The sequence below is a fragment of the Stegastes partitus genome, unplaced genomic scaffold (assembly GCF_000690725.1).
Source record: "Stegastes partitus isolate 25-593 unplaced genomic scaffold, Stegastes_partitus-1.0.2 Scaffold243, whole genome shotgun sequence".
NCBI lineage: Eukaryota > Metazoa > Chordata > Actinopteri > Pomacentridae > Stegastes > Stegastes partitus.
Window position 1 is genome coordinate 607,262 of NW_007577974.1, and position 27,659 is coordinate 634,920.

At 43.7% G+C, this 27,659-nt stretch overlaps 1 protein-coding gene across 1 annotated transcript; it reads left to right on the forward strand.

Annotated features, from left to right (window-relative positions):
• The first annotated feature begins 802 nt into the window (after positions 1 to 802).
• LOC103357277 (inactive serine protease PAMR1-like) lies at positions 803 to 23,933 on the forward strand. Its single transcript, XM_008281767.1, has 14 exons — positions 803 to 962; positions 9,010 to 9,186; positions 10,244 to 10,369; positions 10,924 to 11,038; positions 13,795 to 14,012; positions 14,703 to 14,810; positions 17,162 to 17,332; positions 17,510 to 17,701; positions 17,922 to 18,824; positions 18,918 to 19,094; positions 19,907 to 19,973; positions 20,193 to 20,422; positions 22,472 to 22,833; positions 22,920 to 23,933. Exons 1-14 carry the CDS (start codon positions 803 to 805, stop codon positions 23,499 to 23,501), a joined length of 3,588 nt encoding a protein of 1,195 aa, XP_008279989.1. The 3' UTR covers positions 23,502 to 23,933.
• The last annotated feature ends 3,726 nt before the right edge of the window (positions 23,934 to 27,659 follow it).

Here is a 27,659-nt window from a genome sequence, read left to right on the forward strand (position 1 = left end):
GTGCAGGTATTAGGAATTTTGGTGCCTTCAAACAGAGCTGCGTCCCTTAATTTACAATTTGTAAGCGAAGCTAAGCTAAGTTATGCTAAGCTAAGCTAACTTTCATATTTACTTCACAGACAGAGATTACAGTGGTATCTAACGCCTTGCAAGAAAGCCACTAAGTGTTCTGTATTTTGCAAAAACACTTGTGGCGTTACTTTAATCTGACATTCATTATGGACTGAGTGCTATCATTAAACATGCGCTGCTCTGTGAGACTACACACAGCTGCTGTTTTCACACTTTGTTAGGTCAGAACACTGACCTCAAGATTTTTTAGTCATGAACACACAAGTAGTGAAGCAGACATAAATTCTATCACCACATCATTGATCATGACTGCGGCAGGCACAGAGTGTAGAACATAAATTGGCTGTTATGTGCTTCCCTTCACTCTGTGTGTGTGTGTGTGTGTGTGTGTGTGTGTGTGAGTGTGTGTGTGTGTGTGTGGGACCATAATGAGTTAAGCATAAAACACTGGGGCTCGCTTTTCATTCACGGGCAGTGACGTCGTCCTCTTGAGTGCAGCGAAGGGGAGTTTTTGGGAGACCACTGCAAGTGGAACTCCTTGTGAGGCTGGGCTGTAACCTGAAGCCAAGGAGAAGTGAGAGGGAGAGAGAGAGAGAAGCTGAGGGATAAGGAGAGAGAGAGAGAGAGCGAGAGAGAGAGAAATGGAGGGAGGGGGAGGGCAGGAATTGAAGGGCCGAGGGAAGGTGATGTCAGCTGAGTTCAGAAAGTAAACAGAGTTCCAGACTGCAGCATGCTGTCTGCGGGACGGGGACTGCAGCTGGGGCAAACCCATGGGGGAACCCACACAATCCTCTGGACCAACACCTTTATCTCTGGGAAGGAGGGCTGGCTCCTCTTCATCTCCCTCTTTATTGTCATCTCCTTACCCCATGGGACAGCCTGGCCCTACGGTAAGACAACGGCAATGACTTTACCTTCACTGCTCTTCTATTTCTCCCTCTTCCCAATCTCTGTGTTTGGCACAACGTCTTGTCGGCTCTTTGTTCTGAAAAAAGCCGGCATCAGCACTCTCCCCATCCCCTCTTCTCCTCTATCCTTTAGGAGCGCGAAAGCACTCAGCAACACTTGTAAAAGAAGTCTCACAGAGAGACGCACAGTGATGTAAAATCCTTTTTTTTTTACAGACGCAGCAAAGAAAAACACCACTGACAAGTTTGTGCAATCATTGTCTTTACAACTCTTGTTATGAGAAACAGAGTGAGGGATTGTCCTGTGTGGGTTTGTTTATGGTCCCATTAAAACGGGGCTCTATGCTCTTCATATATTCTCTGACACTCTGCAGTTGTTTTTTGGGTGAAATCAAAGTGAGATAGCTGTATGTTGCCACACATTCCTTGAGGTGAATTGAGGCAGTTGCAGTCCTAATAGGGCTGTTGGATCTTGGCACACATCCCCTTTTGTGCAAAAGCCTCTCTTTTAAATGTGTGTTGTGAGTGAATTCTCCCTGAGATAAAGTTCGACTCTGCCTGTTTACACTCGATGACCACTTGAACTGCTGCAGGAAGACATGAGTCATGTTTGAGTCAATCACGCTGGCTGTGGTAATGCGTATACCATCCAGCGTCTCCAAGACTCCAAAACCGAACCTCTGCCCTCTGTCTGATTTTGCTTTGCACGCTTCCCGTGCAGTAAAATAATACCTTCAATTTGTAACGTCGGTCAATGTGGCAAACGGCTGGGCAGAGCACAGCTGTGTTCAGCTGCAGTGATTAAGAGAGTTTCCTCTGGCAGATTTGCCTACTTGTGTTGTTGTCAGCTGAGTCACTCTCAGCACGGCTTGTTTCATAATCGTGTATAATCAGCTGGTGATAGATGTTTGGTATTGAGCAACCCAAAATAGTTTCTTTTTCTAAGGAGATGTTTACATGCAAATCCCCGTTTGATGGATTCTCTACGCATGCATGAGTGCGTGTGCCTGTATTTATTTCCATTTCTGCATGTTTTGGTGACCCCACTGAGGCTTTTTTTTTTTTTTCTGAACTGCGTGAGGCTCCTTGTTTAGGATCCTCCACCCACCTGACTCCCGTTCTTCCGACACACTCGTTTCATGGTGTGTTTTGCTAAAGCCCACAGGGAGGTTTTTTAGTGCTTCTGGTTAGTGGGCAGCGGGAGACAGGGGCTGAGGCTGGCAGATGTAAAAGTGATATTAGCGAGGAGAGAGGAAAGTCTTGGCACAGGTTTAGTTACATGAAGAAAAACACGACTTCTGGTTTTGGAAAAATAGTGAGCAGTGTCCGATCCAAGTTTGTGAGCTAAATGGTGAAAACAAATGTGCTCATCGCAGATTCTGTTTGACCTGCACACTGGCATGCGTGCAGTGGATAATAGAGCGATAGGGTATTTCACTGGGTTTGTAGTTTCCAATATGAGGAAAGTTTATTTAAAGCAGGCTACAGGATGACCACTGGGATCAGTGGGATCTGGATATGTTCGGATACTACAATGACCACAGAGCCCCTGTGGGAGTTTCCCAGTTCCGTGATAGCTAAATCACCCCAACCTCAAAATACCAGACAGCTGTTGTGGGCAGTGGGCGAAAGGAATTATACACTCACACATACAGTACATACACAGCACATGCGCTCGCAGTTGCCGTGAAAACAAACTATTTTTCCATGATACATCAGCATGAAATAAGCTCCGTTTCGTCAGGAGGAAACTATTTATTTAGCGCATAAATTCTGCGCACTCGACATTTGTTTCAGGGAACTTTGTCTGACACAAATTCTCACCTAATCGAGGCAGGGAGGAACTAAAGATGTTGTGGCGAGGTTTGTGCAAAGCTGCATGGTCAAATAAACACAATTGGCTTTGGTAGATTTCACAAGGGGCAAGTGAGAAAATATGTTATTTGTCACGTGGCTGAACTGAACGTTAGAGCTGTTGTTTGACATTTAGAGAAACATTGTTTTCCGGCAGAGGCTCAGACAGTAGCTGATTAGCTTTGCTTAACACAAACAGACACCCGGACTCTCTTCAAGGGAAACAAAATCTGTTAAGCTGATCAGCATGTTAGATTTGTGTTTGTGTATTAAATGCTGAAGTGTGGTTGGAGCAGTGCCCTGACTGGGTATGGTTCCTGTGCTAACCGAAGCTGGTGGCTGCTGATGGTTGCTGACAGTCGATTCATATTTACTGTACAAGTTATGGAGCAGTGGTTAGCACCGTTGCCTTGCAGCAAGAAGGTCGCCGGTTCGCATCCCGGTGAGGACACCCTGCGTGGAGTCTCCATGTTCTCTTCGTGCAGCGTGGGTTCTTTCCGGGTTCTCCGGCTTCCTCCCACAAGGTCCAAAAACATCTCGAGGTTAATTGGTGATTCTAAATTGTCTGTAGGTGTGAATGTGAGTGTGCTCTGTCTCTAAGCCCTGTGATAGACTGGTTACCTGTCCAGGTGAATCTGCCTTCAGCCTGAGTCAGCTGGGATAGACTCCAGCCCCCCAGGACCCTAGTGAGGATTAGGCAGTGTATAGATATTGGATGGATGGAAGTTATGAGATTGGTATCAGTTTGCTCATATAACCTTCGCCAAGTTCAAAATGTTATCCAGGTTCTTGTCAAAATGCAAAACTATACTTTAAGGCATTACCTCAGTCAAACCTGCAAAATACAGACACATCATCTGCTTCAGAATGACGGAGCCACAACATGGTGTAGCGGTTTGGCTAAGCGCGTGGAACTCATCCCGAAGTTCTCACTGGGCTCCGCTCTGCTTTGTAAGTGGCTGTTCAGCTTTGTTTGGAGTTAAAAATAACCGCTATAATAGCAGAGTGAAGCAAGTCGAGACTCAAGCTGATAGGATCGGGTTTCCGAGCAGTAAGCAAGAAAAAGACAAACTAGACAATAAGTGGCTTAAAAATGCCACAAATCGCATTGTGCCCGGGCTGCGTTTCTGATAACGCTTTGGATATCAAATTAGAGCTTAATGCACACGTTATCTGGGATTCTGACGGCAGCACTTGCTTGTTAATGTGGACTCGGGCAAAAGTCGATGCTTGTGAAATCACAACAAATAAAAAAAATAAAAAATAACGGCATTTGCTGACCTTGGGTTTTTATTCTCAGTTCAGAGGGAGGAGGTCGCTTCCAGAAAATAACGGCGCAGTTTTGGAGCAGATGTGGCCTCTTGAGCCGCTTATAAGGTCAAATTCAACAGATGCAGCACATTTTGAACACGGTTTGTCTGTCAGCAGTGCTTGCTCTCCAGGGCTTTTTATTTGTATGAATCATTTTTTTTAGTGTAAAAAAATTAAACAGAACAACAGCATTAAAGTTTTGTGTTTGTTCTTGGCAGAAGTTGGATGCAGCTGTCCTGCAGGTTAGCGGCCCGGCAGCACGGTAATGTCAAGCACAAGTGACGTGGCCTTCTACCACTGGTAATAATGATGTCAGTCTGCATCCACATCAAAGGAGACAGACTACTTAAAAACCTGGGCTTTTAAAGCTTCCGATAGGGTGGCAGCGCTTTGTGACACACGAAGATTTCCACCAGGCGACGGGGCGTCTGTTGTGATGCCTGTGTCATCGCTATTTTCATTTCTATGGCTTCTGGACGTACATGTTGCATTTAGGTATTGAACATCTGGCATGGAAAAAGCAAATATCACTTACGTAAAATGGGAAAAGCCAAACAACCCACACAACAATCTACACACTTAGCTACAAAGCTGAGAGGAGGAGGAGGGGGAAAAACACATTGGTGATCTGCTGTTAAAATGTGCTTCTCTGGCTTGACGCCACTATTTTCTCACATACACACAACACTAGGTATGTTTGCACAGGGGAAATATGTAGACATCATCAGACATACCAAAACACATAAATATCAGATGGAAATGGTGCTAGACAGCCATGAGGCACAGGGGGGGAGAAGCAAACTTTGTTATCAGATGAATGTCTTTCCAGTTACAGTACCTCTCTGACAACTGTCAACACTTCCAGTTTGTGATTAAATGCATGTTAGCCAGGGGCACATTGTACAACCGCAGTCTTGGGTTAAATTATAGAGGTCTTTGCATGTTCTTGCATTTCTTCGTGCTTTTTTTTGTTGTTGTCGTCAGCGTCTGTATTTGCATAATACACTTCAATACAGCGTTGGGTTGAAAGGAAGGTATGATATCATTTTAAACGTCCAACACTCAGTCAGGCATGCAGACCTTTGTGCATGTGCACTTCCACACCTGCTCAAGCCCTTCCTAAATTGCTGCAAACATCCACATGAAACTGTTAAGTCTGTATTACCTGCAGGTGTTCGCTTGGAAGCCTCGCAGATGTATTTTTTTTTACAAGGCAGTAAGCTCATTGGTGGAATGAGTGAATTCAAATCGCCGGGGTGCAGTCCAAAGCACAGTTATGTAAAAATGATCTTCAGTAAACACTTATTAAGGAAGGAGGGTGGTGGTGGGGTGGGGGGGATAGCCGTCCACATAAATACAGATGCATTCCAGCATGTGTTCAACTCCGGGGGAGAAACCTTGGAGTCATGCTGCAGAGAAAATCAGAGCCGTCTTATCGACAGAGCTGGAGGTCAGCAAACTGAATCCGTTCGCAGCGCATAAACACTGCAAACGCCGCTGCCTGGGTTTATTTACCTCAAGTAGGAGCATTAGGAAAACAGCTTATGGAAATCTGGAAACTAATCCTATCATAAAAGGCGCGTACTTTGATGTCACTGGACTGTCAGAGGCGAGGCAGCGGAAGAATTTCCAGCCTTTCTTAAACAAATAGCAGCCTATACTGTTCTCTTTCATTCCGTCATAAATGAGGGTTTTCCAGTATAAATGCACTGAGGGTAGATATAAGTAGGATTGCCTTTCTATATCGAAGGGGAAGTCACACAGCGGTGATCCATGTAATGACATTACCAGGCCAACTCATAAAGTCTTTTGACCCCTTTTGTGTTTATGTCCCATAAATCAGCTTTCACAGACTCTCTGGCCAGCATCTTTAGTGAGGAAGTAGAAAAGCTTTCCCCCTTAAGAGGCGGTGATGGTGTCAAGACCTCTTAATCCCTCTGTGGCAGGCATCACACCTTTTAAGCAGTTTTCATCTCGGAGTGTTTGTTGTTGCGGGGCCCCTAATGGCAGCGGCTAAAAGGCTGAATTGTTTTGGCGAGTAACACAGTTGCTTTAGTGCATTAGGGTGTATGTAGGTGAAAGCAGACCAGACTACTTTAAGGAAACAATTAGCAGAGTCAATACATAACTTGATCCTAATCTTGTGGTTTTGTTGTCGTTTCCGTTACGGAGGACAGAGCCGGCGAGGTGGGGAACATCCAAAGCAGGTCATCAGTTCACCACAAGGCTAAGATTCAGACAAGCATATTCTCGTAGTTGGATCGTAGCGACTGGACTTGCTTGAGTTTCTTGAAGACGTTTCGACTGACTAGAAACTCAATGGCTCCTAGAGAATATAAGTACCTGGAACTCCCAACTAGTCAGTCAGAAGTAATGGAGCCTCTTGGATGAGAGGTGAAACGTCTTCAAGGAACTGAAGCAAGTCCAGCTGCTACGAGAATAACCATGACCTGGATGACTGAGAGTCTTCACAGACATGTCAGACAAGCATAAATTTACAACGATGGCCAGTTAAGGATCACCAATAACCATCCTTCCATCCAGTCATCAATTTGCTTCACCAACTTTCGGGTCTCGGGGGTTTGAGCCTGTCTTAGCTGACGCTGGGCGAGAGGCGACGTCCCTCCTGGACAGGTTGTGACTAATACAAACCTACAGTCAACCGTGCATTCTTACAGTCACGTTGGCAGAGGGAGAAAAACAAGACTCTATGACTAATTTAGAATAATCAGTTAACTTTCCATGCATGTCTTTGGGCTTTAGAAGGAAGGAAGGAAGCTGGAGCACCTGGAGAAAACATGTGCAGACACATCGTTATTTTTATTGAAAATAAGAAAATGAAAAATATCTAGGGGTGAAGAGTTAACACAAAGTCAGCTTGCTAGACCTCTAAAGCCTGTTCCTCGTCTCTGCTTAAGGCTAGCAGCTCCAGGCTGAATTAGCTGCCTTACCATACGACACCCCGATCTCTGACCAAACTCTAGGCAATCATGAAAAATGCTGGTGGCGGTTTTTGGCAAAAAAAAAAGAAGACTACAAGATGATACCTCTAGTTCTGCTCTGTCAGTTTTGATCCTTGTTAGGGTGTCTGAGCTAAATAACTGTTCTACTCCAAAAAACATGAACTTGACTTTCTATGTTAGTATTTTGAGTTGGGTTTACTACAATATATTGAAAAGGATCTCGAGTACAATTCTAATACAACACATGTTCTGACTTTGTATGCCACTGCCATAATGTGCATTTAATAATGTGCATAATCCCCGTCTTTGCAACATGTCTTTGTCTCCACGCACATCTCTCTGAACATGCAGACCATCCTCATGCCACGGATGTTTGTGGTTCTCACACTTGGTCTAACAAAATCCACAAAAATGACAATATGAGCACAAACTATGAGGCTCTCTCTGTTCTTTCGTGTCAGAGCGATGGACCAAGTAAAAAAAAAAAAACAACAAAGAATAAAAAACAACAATGCACGACCGCCGGCTTTGATTGAAAACACAGTTGAGGGGCTGTAAGTGTACTTTCATTTTTACCACAAACAGCTCTGGCTGGTGCTTAGTGTGAGCAGAAGCATTGTGCGAAGGATTGTTGTCGCTTTATGAGCCCAGCAGTCCGACTTATTTTGACTGACACTATCTGGGTCAGGAGATCCAGCACAGTTGTGCTCACAGGTTTTCTCTACGTGCTTTCGCGGTTGATTCACAAATCCAGCTGAGCCCACGACCCCCAGAGACAGACAAGAATCGTAAAACAGCCAAAATATGGCAAAAGCTCTGTAATGCTCAAACTCTGTCCTTAAAAACCCTCCATTAAGACCGACCTGGTGGCATTGCACAAATTTCTGTTTGATTAATGTCGGTATGTATGCCATACCTCTTCTCGGAGAAACAGCTGAACAGAAGGCCAGACTGTAGCTGGACATAGACACAATTTATGATATCATTAATGTGGAAGGGCAGGAGGGACGGCTCATAGCATTCCAAGACATCTGCGCTTCTCCTCTCTGTTTGACCGTCCACCACTAACAGATTAATCTCTCGGAGTTGTTGCTTTTGTATCAGTGCATTTGTCTCTGTCTGTGCGTTAAAGTCCTTCTTTCACAAAACTCTTAATACCCTAGTGTGCAGCTACAGCTTCGTAAATAAAGAAGTCTTTCGTTGAGGAGAATTAAGTAATTATGACTGCAGAGCTAAGAGGAGGTGCAGAATGTCGCATGGACATCGTGCCAATTCTAAAGTGCAGCTTCTGTTAGTTCTCTGTCCACATCTGCTACAAGAGAATTTCCACTTGTCTGTTTTAGCTTTAGAATCCACTGTTATGTAATCGCAGCCACTGAGGCTCAAAGGTCTTTGAATCACTGGTTTCCAATCCAATTAAACATCATATTTGTCGGGTAAAAAAAAAACAAAGGAGAAGGCCATTGTTTACATTGGGTTCATAAAGCGCTTTCTGATTAAGGATTCGATTCTGTTTTCCGTGACAGTGACTTTACCGTTGTGGCATGTTGTCTGACGTAACAACACACACAGAGGAGGTAAACTACTGGGAGTTTTGCGGTTTTCCTTAAAAGGAACTTGCAACCATATGGCAGTGGAAATAACCAAAGAGGCAGTGCAGAGCAGCAGATAAACACTGAGCTCCTTCCACTCTGCTCTCTTCACTGCTGACCATAACCCGTGTTTGCTCACATTTTTCCACAAGGCCAACCATTACGTTAGCCGTGCTCTCTCTCTGTGTTTGACTCATCTTCACGTCTGTTTTGCCCATGAAATGATGGTTACATAAAGAATTTCTCTCTTGCTTTTCTTGTCTGAAGGATGCTGCTGAGTTGCCGACCCTGACATATCGTCTCCTTTAGATTACAGATACTTGTACAACCACTGTCCAGGTCCAGAGTGGAACGTGATGTGCCGAGGCTGCTGCGAGTATGACGTGATCCGCTGCAAGTGCCCCATCCAGGGGACTAAGGTGGGCTACGCAGTGCCCTGCTGCCGCAACGCCATCAACGAGTGCGACCCCTGCATTATCCATCCAGGTACTATGAATATGAATGTAATTACTTGAGCTTAATGAGATCTTGCTGCAGTGTTTCTCTTGATTCAACACTGAGCACTGTCTTCATAAAGTCTGTTGAGTCTGCCTACAAGAACTGGGTCCATCTTGAATGTCTGCCATGGTGTTTGTGCAAAAACAAATGCTGTCTATCAGCTGCACAGCTGCTTGCTTTGCAGCATGGCAAACAGTGTGGCCGAGAGACTGAAAATAACTTCTGTATTTGTGTCTATTCGAAATTGCTTCACATTGGCTCCCTCTCTTGACTCGGTTGGCAGTATCCTCTTGAACTGGCATGGTGCACGAGTGAATGATCGCACTTGGAACCTTAATTTGTGAATGAAACGGGAGTCGATCCGTTTACGCTCAGCGATGTGCACATTGCCGTCTTTGTAAGGAAAGCATGCGCGTGAGGACACGATCACGTGGGCATCTCCGAGTGCATGTGCTGCAGACTTTTCCTACATGTCGTTCACCTATAGAAGAATGTTGTGTTTTCCTCACAGCTTGAATGTGCTCATGTTTTCCTTTATGGGGGGAAAAAAGCAGCTGTTCAGGATTAAATGGTTACCTGTGCATCACGTTTTACTGTTAAACAAAAATGTAGTCCAACTTCCAATCGTAAATCTCCATGTGTACATCCCGCGCCAGTTTGTTGTTAAAGTTCATACCTGTCCTCGGGTAGCATGTTGCGCTTCACCTCCCTGCAGACGGTGCAGCCTCCTAAGTGAAAATCCACCCCGCCAGGAAATCACTTCAACGGGTTTTCTCCACATTTCTATTTCAAGAAGCCGCGATATGTTTTTCCGCTTTATTGCCGTGAAAGATGAGCTTAATTACTTCAGCAGAGTTGATGCAAAGGAAACATTTGGAGATTGGTCTCATAGCTCCTGCTGTTTAGATAAAATGTTCCCTATTCTTATAAACAATGACAACTCCTCCGAGAGATTTATCGTAAATTCTTTGAAGTCTTTATATTCTGGCCTTTCTGTGCGACTCCTACTTTACCATAACTTTGCTTCTGACTGTGTTTCTCTCAGGTTGCAGTATATTCGAGAACTGTAAGCGATGCAACAACGGCACATGGGGCCCCAGGGATGACTTCTTCATTAGTGGCCAATACTGCGCGGAGTGTCGGCCTGGCTGGTCTGGCGGAGACTGCATGAGTAAGTCTTTTCATTCTGCCAATTAGCGGATCCTACATGGATTTGCTGTAAATGATTTGTTTTTCTATAGGGGAAATGCATACCATGTACTATATGTTCTTTCCTTCCCCTCTAATTTATCTTCATCTGAGACAACTATGCCAACTTGGAAGGCAGCCATGTACCCAGGAGGTTTTCCATGAGAGCTGAATGACAAGTCAGAGTCAACAATTAAGAATCCCGTAAAACGACTTATTATGTAACATTTGGACACTGACACCGGCTTTTAAATGCAAATATCCCACCAAGGGACATTACAAGCATACGTTTAATTAAAAGCAGAGACCTGGAAAGACTGCCTTTGTTGGCCCCCGTGTGTTTTGTGTTTATCCTTCTTTATGTTGCTGCGCAAAAACAGGGCTTCTGCAGAGGCTTTGAAAACCGGAATGCAATTACTGCTGGTTTGAATGGTAACCAAAACAGCTCTGTGTGAACCCTCCAAATAATAATTAAGCTGTAGCTGAGGTAGCAAACCCAGTTTGAACTTTCTGAAACTGGATTTCTGTGTCTTTCAGAGTGCGGGGGAGTGATCCGTAAACGGCAGGGCCACATGGTGCTGGAGAGCTACCCCAACAACGCCAGGTGTGAGTGGACCATACAGGTGGACAGGCCGTTTACCATAGAGCTCAGGTGAGATCATAAGCGTTGTGTAAGGATCCTCATTTACCTAGTGAGGAGTCATCAGAGCCAATTTGGAAGAGGTACTATCAGTTATGTTATGCCGGTTTATATCAATTGATTTGCCTCAAAGCGTGACGCTGCATGCTGCGATTTCAAACATGCCTACAAGTCTGCAGTAGCCATGCTGGTGGTCCTGACTGCACTGAGGCACAGCAGCGTTTTGAGCTAACACGCTCAGAGTGATGTTTACAATGGTCACAATTATAGCTTAGGAAGGTGACGCTAATAAAAAATGCAATTTTTCAGGTATTTCATCACAAACCAAAGTACTGGACTTGGTGAAATCAGAGATCATAATGTGTGTGGAAAGTTTCAAGGCAATCCATTCAATAGGTGTTGATATATCTCAGTCCGGACCCGATTGTTGGACCGACCGACCTGCACGCAGACCGACATTCCTACTCCGAGAGTCACTCCGCTACCACGGCTAAAAATTACATTTAAAGACTCAACAGCAAAAGTTGTATATTCAGAAACAGTGACCTACTTATCCCGAAAAATCCTCAGACTCTCCACTTTGGACGGTTTTCATCTGAGCTACTTTCTAAACCCTCATAAAACCATGGAAACGCCCGTAAAGTTACACACCAGCCAGCAAGTGAACAAAGGATACTTGATTGGAATATAACAGCCACAGTTTACTAATAAAGTTGTGAGGGTTGGAAACTAATGACTATAGGAAAACCTTTCAGTTAATAAAGTGACAATTTCATAGGACGCTGAAGCCTCAGTTGTTGGGATCTTCATTGTCCATCTGTAATAGTTATTAACCACTGGCCTGCTTCAGTCAAATTTCCACTCAGTTTAGATATTTCTGCAAGATGTATGTCATAGTCTGATGGCAAGTTTACAGCAGAGTTTGGAAACCATAACAGTCCCTTTTTTTTTCAGATAAGTTATTACTTTTCAGTACTGAGATAACTTTCTCTTTCTGTCAGTTTCTCCATTACGCCATTTTTTACAGGCGAGCATTTGTGCAGGGTTTTAGTAGAACAAAAGCTCCATACAGCTCGATTCAGGCTGACCACGCAGTCTGTACAGTCCCACTTTATCGTGTGAAGAAAAGATATTTAATGATTACAAGCCTTTTCTTTTTTTTTTTTTTCCCCTCCTCCTCCTCCTCCTCATTAAACTTTACCACCGTGATGAATGTGATATACATATCCTTCAGGGCCAAAATCGTTCTGCAGCCAAATGCAAGCAAAGGAAACGCCAATGTCACGTTTTTATATATTTAGTTTTTGACATAAATCCAACAAAACGGATGGAGAGTGCATATTGTGCCTAGGTGATTTAGGGATTTACCAGCAATGTTTTCCTTTAACTGCGGTGGCTTGCAGTACGTTCACATCACAGGCAATGCATTTAATGAAACACAACTGGCATTAATTCTTGGGAGACGCTGCAGGCTAACATTTAGCATTACCGTATAGCTCATTAGTCTAAGCTTCCTTGACCCAAGGCGATGTGATAAAGGATGAAATTAAAGGATTTGGGAGCACGCCAGTGTCTTGTATGAAGCTCATCAGTGCTTCGTGTCCGTTCCAGTGTTACGCCAAGAAGATTACATCGGAAATCACTAAAAAGGGGAATGAGTCCTCCGTGTTTTTCCTAATCCAGCTGGCGGACCTCTCAAAGTCACACTCTGACTGAACCAAACAGCTGCGAACTGAAAGTGGATATAAAGTTGTCACCATTATAGTCATTTTAATTCGCATGTGAACCTGAAGGCACTCCCTCAGCGGCACAGAGGAGATGTTCTGGGAGTAATATTGTGCAGTCGCATGTTTATTCAGCATTCATAGATGAATTTTATGTCCGTTTTACAGCTCTGAAGTAACTACATGTTTATTCAGACTGGAATGTGTGATTCTGTTTATTAACAGTACTTACTGCCAATCGTAATGATATAATAGCATCTATATGTGCACTTTAGCTGTTTAATGGGCACATAATGACTCTTAATGATAAACAATCCAGTAAATAGGGTGGAAAAAATTCTTAAGAAGTTCCCAAAGCTTCCCCAGACCACAAAGCTAGTGATATTCATCTGTTTTTGGTTTCTGTGTTGCAGCCAAGTGTCAACAGTGACTCTGCTTTATCTCACTTATGCAGTGCGACTTCTTAGCTTCCATAATGTAGATGCAAAGTAGGTACAGAGTAATAATGCGGTCTCACTTTCCTACGCCTGTCTTCGTCGTGGTCTCCGGTAACCGCTGTACATTAATCTTTACGGCTGCGAGCGATCTTTTTATTAGGATGTGTTGCACCTAAAAACAAAACATGAAGAAAAAAAAAAGAAAAACCCACAACCTTTAAGAGCAGCAAGGCACGTAAAAGTGGTTCAAATCACTCTCAGCAGCTGTTAATGTGCTCAGTGGTTATCATTACTGTACGTTACTTACTTGTTGGCTGAAGATTTTAAAAGGCTCACTGCAGTGATGCCAGCTGTTGTGGCACTGCCAGGGAACACATGAGCCAGGAAAAACACACAACTACCCTGAAAACCACAACAAAACCTGTTGAAGCAACAAAAAAAAGAAAAAAAAAGAACTTGTTTACTTTCATCACATCCATGAAAGGCTCCAAGGTGACAGTAGTGAACAGCAAACGATAATTTCCAGTTTTGTATTGCACATTTTTGTGGAATTTTATTTTGAAAACTTGCTTTTTGTTAATTTATTTTATTTTTTTTGTGCTTACAGGTTTATGATGCTGAGTCTGGAGTTTCACCAATCCTGTCATTACGACTACGTGGAGGTCCGCGACGGGGACAGCATCAGGTCCCGTGTCATCGGTAGATTCTGCGGGAACAGCAGACCTGCCCCGGTTCAAAGCTCTGGCAACAGTTTGCACATTCTCTTTGTGTCTGACGGTTACAAGAATTTTGATGGATTCTTCGCCACTTTTCAGGAGAACTCAGGCATGTAATTTAACAAGAAAAACAATACGCTGCTGCTACTACTGCAGCAACAAATAACTGTAATTTACTTTGAACGCACCTAATACGCCCCCAAAGCTCCGAGAGAATCGTCTAACCTAAACCAAATCCTAATTCCGTAATGGTGAACTGTCCTCGTTTCATACCCAACAAATAAAAAACTCATGTGTAATGTCACACTCGACGAACAAAGGCGCTCTTTGGAGTCGCGGGCCACAACAAATGCAAACACGAAAGAAGTTTCCATGGCATTCAGGCCCCAGTGCATAATAAAAAGCCTTTAATAGTGCATGACTGGTACCTACACGTTTCGGCAAAGGCCCTTCTTCAGGGTGTTGAGCCCGCGAACAGAGAAGCCGAAATGTCCTCACTTACCAGAAATGTCCTCATTCTCTAGAAGTCAAAAGCAGACACACACACAAGTGCACGTAAGTTACCAGCGGCTGAGCCAAATCTAGTAAAAGCAAACAGAGGCTTTTTGTGTTTAAATACCCATACAAATATTTGAAATGAAAACAAGCGTGACATTTAAACAGCTTTGAAAATGAATCCCTTGATGTCACCTGATGTGGACGGCCGTGCCCTTTAACGTACTTACAGTGCTTTAAAATACTGGTAACGCAGTCAGTGTTCCTATTTGTACACTAATGTCCAAACACTATATGTTTACAGCTTGCAGCTCCTCTCCTTGTCTGCATGATGGGACTTGCATCCTGGACAGCTCTTATACTTACCACTGCGCCTGTCTGGCTGGCTACACGGGCAAGCGGTGTGAAAATGGTGAGTCAGTAAGCATAACTCAAGTCTCAACCGTATGATCGTAATGACAATTTATGTTTTTGGGAACATTTAAAAGGGGTAAATGCAAGTTCTAATCACGTTAAAGAAATAACCAGTCTCCGCAGAATACTCAGTCATAACTTCTAAAAGACTGTACTGACACTTACGACATCCCAGAGTCATATTAGTAATATTCATCTGAGTTGAGACACACCTAGTTACAGCAAATTAATCTGAAATTGAAGCAGCCAGTGATTCACTGTCACAAGGGAAAGGTTAGTGGTCTGGACTGAGTTCAGGCCAGCTGCCTTCCCCGGCCATTGTGAGTTGCATCTGTGGTTTTCAAGAAATATAAATTAAATTTTAATAGAGGTCTTGCAAAAACTGACTGACCATCAAACCTAATATGTTCAAAATTGTGCAGCTGTGAGCCAAAAAAAAAAAAAAAAGTAATGCTGCTGTGGAAAGATAAATAAGGTGGAGGGCTGAATCTGACTGAGGAAAGAAAGTAAAAGGTGGAGGTGGACAAAAAATGCTCTATTTCAGAGTTGGGTAATGTCAGCGAGCTATTTTGGTGTCTGAAGATACCACCTTAAATCTGTGTGGCCCCCTTCTTCACGTGGGGTACCGCTCCCCTCGTGGAGTGTGGTTCGAGTCACTCTGCCCTACAAAGTCTTTTATTTATGGACGTCTGGACCCTAAGTTGTGTTTTTCTACCCGATACACCTCCCTTAAGATCCTGCAAAAACAGACTTCCTGAACTTTTTTCTTTTCTTCTTGTGGTGTTGTTTTTCAGGGCTAAATTCAAGTCTATAAAACTAATGGTGAAACAATTCTACTTCTATAACAAGAGCCAGCGTTTCCATGGAGGAGACATCCATAAAAAAAAAAGGGCAATAGTTTCATTCCACCCAGTGCGCATTCATCTGTATTCCCAGGAGTATTCCTCAGCTGTTAATTTTAATGGCAGTGAGCTGGAATGACGCTAATGTCTCACATTTTGTAGAGGAAATGTAATCTACAGTTCTGCCTCAGAGTCAGACGGAGAATGTTAAGTATGAACCTGACATCAGCCATATTTTATGCCTCTAATAATCAGCTTGTCATCTGTCGCGAGCCGAAGCTAAAACTCATTCTGCATATGAGAGAATGTGACACATTATCATAGAAACTCATGATGGGAAATGCATTCGCTCCCTTTTCTTTTCTCTGTCTGGCACAGTTTAATCTTTTCTTGAGTCTAATCTGTTTTGGAGTGCAGTGTCCGACCGAGTTTCCAAAGCGTTAATGAAAGGAATGATGATTTACTCGCAGAATGTGCCGTTATGTATGTTAGCATTCCGCCCTAATGACTCCACGTTGATTTCATTACGTCTGTCGACACAACCTGACATGAAAGCTCCATCATTTGGCAGTGGAACAACGATGCCCGCAGCACCTTTTTTTTATGCATATTCAAAAAGAGGTCAACTGCAGTTTACTTTTCCACTTCTGGTCGGCCAACAACATTCTACATCCCCTAAAAGACCGAAGGTTGGAAATGCCCCGAGGCAAAAACGCCCAGATTATAGGGTGGGTTCCTGGGTTTTGAGCTATAAAACCACAGACAGTGCATTTCATGGATCTGATCCCACTTAAAGTCAACAACACTGAAAATCTCTGGAGGGATCATCTCACAGAGAGTGCTGTAATGGTACGATAGCTGTAGTGTTAACATGTGTGTTTTGTAAACCCACATGTGGGTAGTGAAGGCTTTTATCTCGACATTTGTGTGCACATTCGCAGTTTGCTTTTAATACACAAATACAAGATATATAATGCAAGTTTTGCTTTGCAGTCGGTTGTTACATAACAGACATTACCAATCTCTACTAGCCCACATTGTAAAATCTTCTTTTACGGCACTGGAAAATTGAACAGTTTGACTAAAGCTCTTTTATTGCATCTATTTCTTCCTCATTTACAAGCCTTGTGTTAAAGCCTTGTTGTGAACTGTTCGCACTTTACCGTGATGGGTGAAATTATTCATTAACAAGCTTCTAAGGAAGGCAGATTATGCTTTTAAATCCTCCGGTCCCCTGGGAATTGTGGGTAGTGAGTCATTTAAGGCTTCGGTTTGTTGACTACCTGTCTGACCTGCAAATGCCAGATGGCAATTATCTCACTGAAGGTCTGTCTGTGTGGTCTTTTACAGCATGGAGGTGCAATAAACCGATTTTCGAGGTATGCTAGAGATGCCTCCTAAATCCTTGATGCGTTGTAATTTTGTTTAGATGATCTGTGTAAGTAAAAGGGGGGAAAAAACAGCATGTGTCCATAAATAAACTATGCCTGTCTGTATTTTCATTCAGTGGTGGGATGCCGCAGGCCTCCGGTGCCCACCCATGGATCTACAGAGGGTCTGTTTCACCATTCTGGTGCGCGCATCACTTTCCGTTGCGACCCCGGTTTCGAGCTGCGGGGGTTTCGTACTGCCATCTGCCTGAGAGATGGCACCTGGAGTGCGCCTGCCCCGGAGTGTGGTGAGATAATAATCTGAGTCGTGTTTTTCACCCAAATAATTACACTTTTGGATCTGAAAAGGTCGTATGTGTGTAATTTGCTTGTCTCTGGATGCCGTGCATGCCGCCTCGGAGATGGAGCGGATCTTGAAAAAAAGGCAGATTTGCAGCTTTTAAAAGTTTCTTTCCTGTCTTCAGTGCCAGTGGAAAGAGTCTGTGCTCTGCCACCGAAGCCAACACATGGGGACCACTTCTTGGTTTATGGACCCAATGATGTCCTCATTGCTCTGCAGTACCTGTGCCACCAGCCCTATGAACTCAGTGGAGGCTCCCAGAGAACCTGCCTTCCTAACAACACCTGGAGCGGGACTCCTCCTGTTTGCACTAAAGGTCGGAGAAAACGTCTTTAAATAATGAAGACTAGACACAAAATGGATGAGTCACTGCAAATAGTTCACTCAGCTTTTGTTGGATAACAGCTCAAAGAAAATGAGTCAGTGTTTAAAGCACTCATCGAGCATACTGAGCCAATTTTGAACCGAGCAAATTCCAATCAGCTGCTAAGAGATAGTTCAGTAATGATCTTTTCTATGTTTTTTTTTCTCCACAGTGAATAACACTCTCACTGAAGTGGAGAAAGACAAAGACAAAGCTAAAGAGACGGAAAGAGGCAAGGAAATAGATATATACAGTGAAAAGGATGTCGGCAAAACCAAAGAGAAAGACCAAGAGAACACAACTGGACTAAAAGAAAGTGTTGCAGGGAAAGATATAAACACTGGGCAGGAGAATACAACAGCAGTCGACACTGAAGATAAATATACTGGGACGATTCCAGAGAAAACTCTGCCTGAGGGTGGGAATGAAGGAGAGCCAGAGGAAAGAGATACTGGGTCAGAGAAACCTACTGAAGGCACGGAAGATAAAGTGGATAGTGAAGACCCAGATAACAGCCTGCACACAGATGAAAAGAAAGAACCAGAGGTACCAAAGCCACCTGAGAAAAAAGAAGACAGTTTAGACACAAACCTGGAGACGGGGAAGACTGACATCACAGAAATAGTTGTGATAAAAGATAAAGGACAAGAAGAGAAGGAAAGAAAAGAGGAGCAGGTGAACGGAAAAAGAGATCCAGACAAAGTGGGTCCTAATGACACCAAGCTGAGGACGGTCATATCTGAGGGAGAAAACACAGTGGAGATATTTGAGCTGGGAATGACGAAGACCAACAGCACAGTGACGTACGATATCGTGGACACACCAAAAGAAAACAACACCATAGAATCGCCAACGCCAGGGAGGAAAATCATCCCCACCCGAGTCAACGTTACGCAGTACACCATGTACAGAGCGGTCGAGGATAACGGGAAACCAAAGGAAAAAACAACTAAAAAGGACCAGACGGAGAAGGAGTCGGTGGAGAAAACAAAGGAGGAGTTGGAAAAGGAGAGGGAGGAGAAAGAAAAAGAAAAGGAGAGAGAAAAGGAGAGAGAGGTCAACCAAAGCTTTACTGGTAAGAGACTCGTTAAAAAACAACACAAAACTGAATATTATCCTCCTACTTCTTGGCCTTCAACCTCACTCGCTGCTCGCTTCCCTCCTCCAGAGAAAAGCTGCCCACCTCTGCCTCGCCTCTATCACGGCTACCAGCAGGTGGTGCCAGGGCTGGAGCCGGAGACGGTGGAGTTCAAGTGCAACCACTCGTACGCTCTCAGCGGTGACAGCCGACGTACCTGCCAGCCGGACGGCACGTGGAGCGGCAAACAACCTGTCTGTGTCAGAGGTACCATCATCCCTGTTTGTAAAAGCAATTAAATGATGATAATTTAGCTGTTTGGAGACCTGTGAAGCATTTTTGTTTGTTACTGCCGAGGTAAGAAGGCACAAGTGTCTAATATAGTATGTTTTCAGACAGACTGAAGGATCGGCATATTCTGCATTTTACTGCGAGATTATTAATTAGTAATAAAGGGTTATGGGTTTCTCACTTTATACCAGGCTATCAAGCTATAAAGGTAGATATATGGGCTAGTAATTAAATGGTTCTAAGAAAAAAATGCTAAATGTTAGTGAGTAAAGGATCCTGGCGCTAAAATAATCCATCAAGCCTGGAGCTATAAATATTAATTAGTTCTTAGTGGATTTTGGCCTGGATGCTCTGCAGCTCTTTGCCAAGAGGTAAGTGGTGAAATTGTTCACTGGCCCGATTTTCCTGATGAATTAAACAACTAGGCAAGTTGTCCTTATTAGTGTTTTTTTTTCTCCCACTGTTGTAAGTTTAAAAAAAAAGAAAAAAAAAAACGATTAATTATTTCTTTAAAGACAGTTTGCCATTTTTTGGGGGGAAGTGATCCTTTTCTTACGTCTGGCTGAGAGTTAAATGGCCGTGATCAATGCCGCACTCACGTCTCTTTGTTAACATAAAACTACAGCCAGCTGGCTTACATGCGGCGTAGCACAAAGACTGAATCAGGGCAAATCAAATCACCGTTCCAGTTACTCCATTCAAATCACAGCACATGTCAATGGGGCCTCGGTGTATTGTATGTGCTGTGAATGTGCATTCATACTGTAAATATGGATTTTATTTTGCAGCGTGTCGAGAGCCCAAAGTGTCAGAGCTGGTCAGACAAAGAGTTTTGCCTCCTCAAGCACCACTCAGGTATGATTTTTCATGCAGCATATAACATGGAAGGCAGTTTGCATTAAATAAATGACACCCACAGGCACTATAGACTCTGTGGTATTATGCTATGAAGTGACGGATGAATTGAAAGTGTTATTTCTGAGGTCATGCAATACATTTTTCACATTCTAAAGTGTTTACTTAACCCTTGGCCTTATGACTACATACACTTGGCTCTTTTCTTTTTCCCTTCAGAAAGACACCTGTGTACAAGCTCTACTCCTCCTCGCTGGGCCGACAGCTCCAGTCCGACGGCCCCACCAAAAGCCCCCCGCAGCTTTCCCAGTTGCCCCAGGGCTTCCACCACCTATACACACACATAGAGTACGAGTGTGCGTCTGCGTACTACCACCACTCCGGCAGTCCTCGTCGCACTTGCTTGAAGACGGGGAAGTGGAGCGGGCGCCATGTGTCCTGTTCGCCAGGTGAGGGCAGCAGAGGACAGCGAGTCGTCCGACCGTTTTATTGCCGTGATTTACACACCCACACATCAGCAATCTTATCCAGACGCAAAATTACTACGCGGCCACTCAGACGTGGTGTCTTGATAGCCATTTGTCTAATGAAGCAATATTAACGCTAGGAGCACACGCAGCAGCACTTTCTAAAAATATAATCATTGCTTCTCGTTGCTGGCTTTGAGCAATACCTCGTCAGCTTCTTCACACATCTCTGAGGCATTCCTGTCGGCCGTGGGCTTTTCTTTACTACACAGTGAAAGTTCCCAGAGAAGCTAAATGCCATTAGCTGGCATGTGCGGCTGAGCAATGAGATGGATGCAAAGGGAGTTTGAAAAGCATCTTTGATTAAAGAGGGCTTCCTCAAGGCTGTAATCAAATGTATAACAACTGGGTATCTTCTTTTGTCAATTTCAGCAACAACAACCACATCGTATATAAATGCAGTTAGACTTAAAGGTGCTCTTAAGGATGAGTTTAAACATAATAGTCCTGTTTGTACATCATTTATTTGGCGTTAAATGAAGATACAAAGGACTTGTTGCAGTATAGATCCGTTCATATTAAGCCTTCCTGCACTGGGATTCAGAAATCCTTTCTTGTTAACTCAACACAAACACAGCTGCTTTTGTTCATTTCGAGTCAATTCAACCTAAAATATCCAATTTTTTTTAGCTATTTTAGAACGTATCATCATTAGTTGTCTGATTTGAGGTTCTTTGACTTGAAATAATGAGTTGAATTAATCTACAGCTGTGAGTTTAATCAGCTCAATAAATTTCAAAAGAACCAAAACTAGTCGGGCATTGTTGGAGAGTTAAAACTCCAGCGAGACTCCTCTTTTTAGGCTCAAAGAAGCCATTCACAGGGAAAATTTACTGTTGGTCTTTTAAGATGTGTTAAATCCTGGTCGTTTCTTTACATAATAATGAAAGCAAACATAATGGGAGTTTGGTATTGAATTCAGCCTTTGCCTGTTCTTTTACAACAACGTAACTGGAAGCAGCCTCACATGCAGTCTTCGGTATAAACTGGTTTCAAATGTGTTGCTGATTGTCCTTAATGCCAAAAAAAGACTCCTTAAATTGAGAAAATCTAAAAGGAAAGTCTGTGTGAAAGACTACACAGTTGACTAACTCAGTTTATTTTGCATTTTTAACCCATAAGATGATGCCGAAGTTAAGTTCTGTTGACTCATGTTTAGTCTGAAGGCAGCAGGGAAACATAAACAGCATATTTATTGGTTATTTAACATGTTTTTACACTCACAGTGTTTCAGTGAACTAATAATACTGCACACACTGTACAGGTAAGTAATCACATTACAAGAAGTCTGATAGCACATAGCACCAACGGTTTCCTTCGTCTTCTTTCAAACAGAACTGTGCACTTGGAGCCTTTTATCCTCAGGACTATTCACTCAAGGAGAAAGACTCTTCAAGTTCTTTATTACACTCTGTATAGGTGGTTTTCTTCTCTGTGGGATAAAAGATTTGTAGCAATCACAAAAAAAAAGGACCGTCCTTCATGAACAACCTGCTTTAATACCAATCTGGAAAAAAGGCGTTGGTTCTGTAAACTCACACTTCAACATTAATAAAACAAGTCTGGACACTGTCAACAAACACTGGAGCTGTTTTTGTAGGATGCAGCGTAAGAAGACTATATCTGTGTCTTAAGTCTTGATATTTATTCTTTAGCAGCTGATAAAGGGGCCGATGTTCAAGTGAATTTCATTTCGTAGAAGTTTGGTCGAGCAGGTATCCGTTTATGTTGATGGATTAAGGTGCAAATTCGTGATTCAGTTCTTTCTTCTCCATTCATGAGCACTACTTTGCATTTTCGCAAACAATCCCTCGATAAAATAAAAGCCTTCGGAGGCAGTTCAAAAACAGCCCCGCAGCTCTAAATGTTGACACAGTCGCAATGTAAATCCAATTTTTCCCGTGTTGTTTTCCCCCTGCCTTCGCCTCGATTACGGTCTCACCTCTCATCCTGTCACCTCCTCTTTGGCAGTGTGTGGGAAGCATCCGACCTTTGACCCAGAGAGGCCGGAAGAGGCTCACTGGCCCTGGATGGCAGCCATCTACCGCCGCACCACCAAGAGCACGGCGACCAAGGTGACCAAGGCAGACAGCCAGGCAGAGTCCCTGAAGAAGGACGGTGGAGCAGCAGGAACTGGCAGCCACAATCAAGCTTCCGACTGGCAACTGGTCTGCAGCGGGGCTCTGGTGAACCAAAGGAGCCTGGTGGTGGCGGCTCACTGTGTGACAGAGCTGGGCAAGTTGTATCCCGTGGATACGGCCACGATAAAGGTGGTGGTGGGGAAGCACTATCGCGATGACCACAGAGAGAGTAAAGGTCCTCAACACCTGAGGGTAAACTACTGTAGATCGTTTTTTTTAAAATCAAATGATAGTTCTCGGCTAAACTTGTAGATGAAGTCCATCTCTTTCTCTTTCAGGTGGCTTCCATTGCCGTTCATCCAAACTACGACCCCAATATCCTTGACTCCGACATAGCTGTGATCAAACTACTAGACAAAGCAAGGATTGGAGAAAAAGTCCTGCCAATCTGCCTGTCAGAATACCAGGAAGACATAGTTGCCTCCGGTCAAGGGCTCGTGACGGGCTGGTCTCCGCTGCCCGATTCAAATTTAGGCCTCGATGAGAGAGCAAGGGTTGGGCTGGTTCACCTTGCCGACGTCGTCCCGTGTGAGCAGCAGTACGCTCGTAACGGCGTGCCGGTCAGCGTCACAGACAATATGCTTTGTGCCAGCCAAAAGCCCGACTATAGCCCATCTAACATATGTCCCTCTGACACTGGGGGAATACTCGTCCTCCCTGCCCTCTCCGAGAATCACTCCAGCAATAACCAGAAGCCCTCTCTGAGTGTTACACAGGTTCAAGGGGAGAGCAAAGGGCTGTGGAGACTCCTGGGACTGGTGAGCTTTGGTTATGACCAAGGCGAGTGCAATCCTGACCTCTACACAGTCTACACACATGTAGCCAACTTCAAAGACTGGATCGAGAGTGTTATGAAATGAGAATCTCACCGTCCCTGTTATCTTTGTCTGTTTTTCAGTGTATTCATTCTGTCTAATCTTTTTTTTTTTTTTGTACTTTTAATCTTATGCACAAGGGCATTTTCTTGCTAAATGCAAAAGCAACACTGGACAACACAGTGCTCTAACTGAGGGGGGTGCTAACACATCAGATGTGCCGAGCGTCGACCTTTCAACTGAGGACTTCGGTGTTCAGGTCCCACAACCTGAGGCTACAAACTTGAAAATGACCAGAAATCCATTATCGGCGCCTGGCGAATGATGGTTCGGATCGTACTCATCGTTATGTACATATGTTGTATTGTTTGGAATTACTATTCGAATTCATACGACCCAAGAGATGTATATATATTGTGTTGAAAGGCAGAAAAAAATCATGACGTTTTTAATTAAAGAAAATGCTGGTGTGGTAAAGCTCGTGGTTATGCTCAAACTCATTATGTATGCATGGGCCCAGTGTACTCCACTGACTGTGTGCAGAATTAAACCATCACACTGAGATAATTTGAAGAGAAACACCTTATAATTTGCTCGGTGAAGCACACGGTTGGGTTTGCGCTGCGAAAACAAGTGAATCCAGGTCAGAGCGGCACCGTTTTCACAACCATAAACAGCACGTTAGTCACAGATCAATTCTCACTACCGTGCTCAAATTGAATCAATTACTTCCATTCTTGACTTTCCTCCATTACTCGGAGGTGACTGTACGTAGATGGAGGACCTGCAGCTGATGTGCATCGACTTCCGAAAGGGGAGCGAAAGAAAAAAAAAAACAAAAAGGCGCTTTATGTTATTCTAGGAGGTCAAATCTGGCAGAGAAGGTGAAGCCAAATTTGAACACACAAATCATTGGAGCTGGGTGATAATAAATAATTTCTAGATGTTCTTGCGAGCTTCAGGCGGGAGGATTGAGCTGAGGTTGCTTCGTATTGAGCTACTATCTTGAGGCTACATTCTGGCTTACAGGGAACAAGATCGTAAGCCGGCCTCGCGTAACCTTTTCTTTATCTTCCTATTAGTGTTAATCTTCAAAACAAAAATCCAATGTCAATAATGCAAGGTCAGAACTGGAATGCAAAACAGCTTCTTCTTTTTTTTTTTTTTCACTTCACAGGAATGCCACCTATCAAAGACTTTCTGTCTTCCCCTTCGCCCATTTACTTAAGTTGAACAACAGCTTAGCATAGTCACATGTTTCCCAGAGGACAGTCCAATCCACTCGGGCTGGGAGACTGTCTGTTCACAGGCCCTAGTTAGCTCACAGGGCATCATCAATAGAGACACAGACAACACTTATCCATAAGCCGACTGCGCTGGGAACAGAGGTGCAACCCCCGAGCAAAGTGCCGGGATAATGATGAGAAAATGCTACCATGAGAACTTAGTTAGCGCTGGAGAGGCGGAGGGGCAAAATACTTAACACCGGACTTACACAAAATGTTTAGGTTTCTGTCCAGTTTCCCAGTTGGGCCGGTGGGCCCTCTGTGCTTTGTTCTGGCGTGTGAGGAGAAGAACCCTTTGAGCTAAAATACTTTGGCACAAACGATCCAGGCGCACACACACACACATCCATTATTCTGGTCTGACATAACGAAACAGGGCTGCTTCTGTGATGTTGGATAATTTCGTTATCGTAAAGGATGGGTCCTGGTTTAACTGCAGATTCAGTGTCATGTGGACTTCCTATCTTGTCGTCCTCAGCCCCGAGCACATTTGCTGCTACCGGAGGTCTTTAAAGTCTCAAATGTTCAAGACAAAGTTGGCCAATATTAGGAACTTTAAAGCATTTCGTGAACTTGCACATAGTTCTGATTTACCAGAGAATGTTAATCATGTGATTCTGCTAATTGTGCTGCTTTCTCTTCTAAGCGTTCGGAGGACCAGACGTTCCCAGAGTCCCTGAAATCTGCAGCTTCCTGTCTGAGGTTTGCAGTGAAATCTTTAAATTCTTTCTTTTTCTGCAATACGTTGTGCATTTGTTTAGATTTTAATCATATTTGCTTTTACCTCTTTCATTGTTATGGTTCCGAAAATGTACTGAAATGCTCTAGAAGATATATGAACGTTTCAAATAATGCATTTTTTTATTGCCCTCTTTTGCAAGTCAGTGAGCTGCAGGTCCACATTTATGGACACTGAATCAAGTCACGTGTCGCCCAGCGGTTTATTTCTGTGTTTTAATGGCCGTCTCTGGCACAGAAAAACATGATGTATGAAGCCGAGAGCTGCTATTGATTATTTACAGATATTCGACAATAGGAAAATTACAGATCTGCGTTTAACAATGTTTCTGCTGCTCTCTGTTATTACTCCCATCATGCCCTTAGCAATTCATCATGTTGCCCCAGAATCTTATTGCAGGCCCTACAGCACACACACACACATATAGTATATTGCACAATATACAGCATAGTATGCAATATATATGCAGTATATACAGAGAACCTAAACACAGCAGCGCATTATTCAGTCATTACCGGCCGTATGCAGCCATATATAATGACAGACAGCCATCCATGCACCTCTAAACGGCACTGAATAAATATACGGCACGCTCGCGTATCAACACACGCCGCAATTTCTGCTGCACTGATGTAAAGCTCCAGCTGTGTTTTCATCCATATGCAGGTCTGCCACTGAATTGCACTGCCGGGACTGGCAATATGATTTATTATCGCTGTGATTGTTTGACTGATACAGCAGCTGCCTGCACAGAAAACTGGTCGCTGCAGCCAAACAGAGAGCAGAGAGATAGAGAACTCAGAGAAGACAGAGCTGCACATAAAAAGCAAAATGGAGAAGGAGAGAATAAAAGAGACAGCAGGATGTGTGTGTCTGTGTGTGTGTGTGTGTGTGTGTGGTTCCTTTGTTTAGAGGGCCAATAACACACTCCTGATTTAGCTGCTCTTGTAAACATGTGTACCATTGACCAGCGCAGAAGCCAATCTTTCAAATACACACGGCTTAGCACACGGTTCGATACTTGCATTAACCTCCTCATCTAAAGGAACCCGCCCAGCTCCCGGGGGTGTTTCTGAGCACCGGTCCGGTTTATTATCTTTGAGCATCCTTGTGAAATGTTTCTTCGATCTCTGATTGCTCCTCAACATTGGTCGGAGACCTTGGAGGGCGATGCACCTTCTGGGGCAGCAGCAAATGGCGGCTGTTCGGTTGCCTGCCGAAGCGGTTTTTAAAAAAGATTTTAAAGGGTAAAAACATCATTAACTATGAACTATGTGGCATGATCCACTAGCTGTTGGTGTGACTGACAGGAGAGATAAATATGAATAACCTGGAAATTAAAGGAAAAAAACAATCAACCTATCTGAACCATCTGTAAAAGCGAAGCAACTTCTACCTAAGTTGCTATAAGCCGTTTTTTTTTTTTTTTTTTCTTTAAGGGGAATCCACCCATAGTCAGTGTTCATGTTCTTGAAGTTAAAGCAGAACGTATCGTTGCTCCATCCGTTGTTCCTTTTGGTATTGCGAAAGAAGCTTAGATTGAATGAGTGTGGATCAATGTAAATACCTAACTGGGTTACCTGCAGGAACTTGAGGACCAGCAATAACTGTCGTTGTCTGTCAAACCAAAGCCAAGAAGGGGTGGACTACTTCATGAAATGAAATAGAGGCAAGGCGGCAAACTGCAGCTGCAGGGAATTCTACGAAGGAGTAAGTGTTGGTGTTAAATTGTGTCTATGAAGTCACGTCAACCTCAAAGTGTTATGCAATTGACGTAGCTGATGAGGGGTTCATGTGTTCATGTGCTTTAAAAAAAAAAACAGAACTTCTTTTTTAAAATCCTCCCTTCTCACAGGAAAGTGATCCAAGTGTGGCCCAACAAAATCCTAAATTCAGCATTCGCGTTTGCTCTTCACACATTTTTCTTTCAAATTGTCACAAGTGTGTAAAGCCGTTCTATCTGTCATGTCAGAATTGACCCGACCAGGCAAGAGTTGGTCCTCCAGCGCTGACACACAGCAGAGAATGCCGGAACTCATCTGCACCGAGCAGGTACGTGACATGAGGATGAGTATGTTGAATGTCTTTTGACTGGTGTGGGGATCTGAACGCTGCCATTGTAGAGCATTTGAGTTACTGATGATTTACACAAAGACACCACTCCACTTTAGACCTGCA

Coding starts and splice junctions, on each gene's coding strand:
- LOC103357277 (XM_008281767.1), top strand. CDS start 803: ATGCTGTCTGCGGGACGGGGACTGCAGCTGGGGCAAACCCATGGGGGA. Junction 963..9,009: donor TGGGACAGCCTGGCCCTACG/GTAAGACAACGG, acceptor CGTCTCCTTTAG/ATTACAGATACTTGTACAAC. Junction 20,423..22,471: donor CCATGTGTCCTGTTCGCCAG/GTGAGGGCAGCA, acceptor CCTCTTTGGCAG/TGTGTGGGAAGCATCCGACC.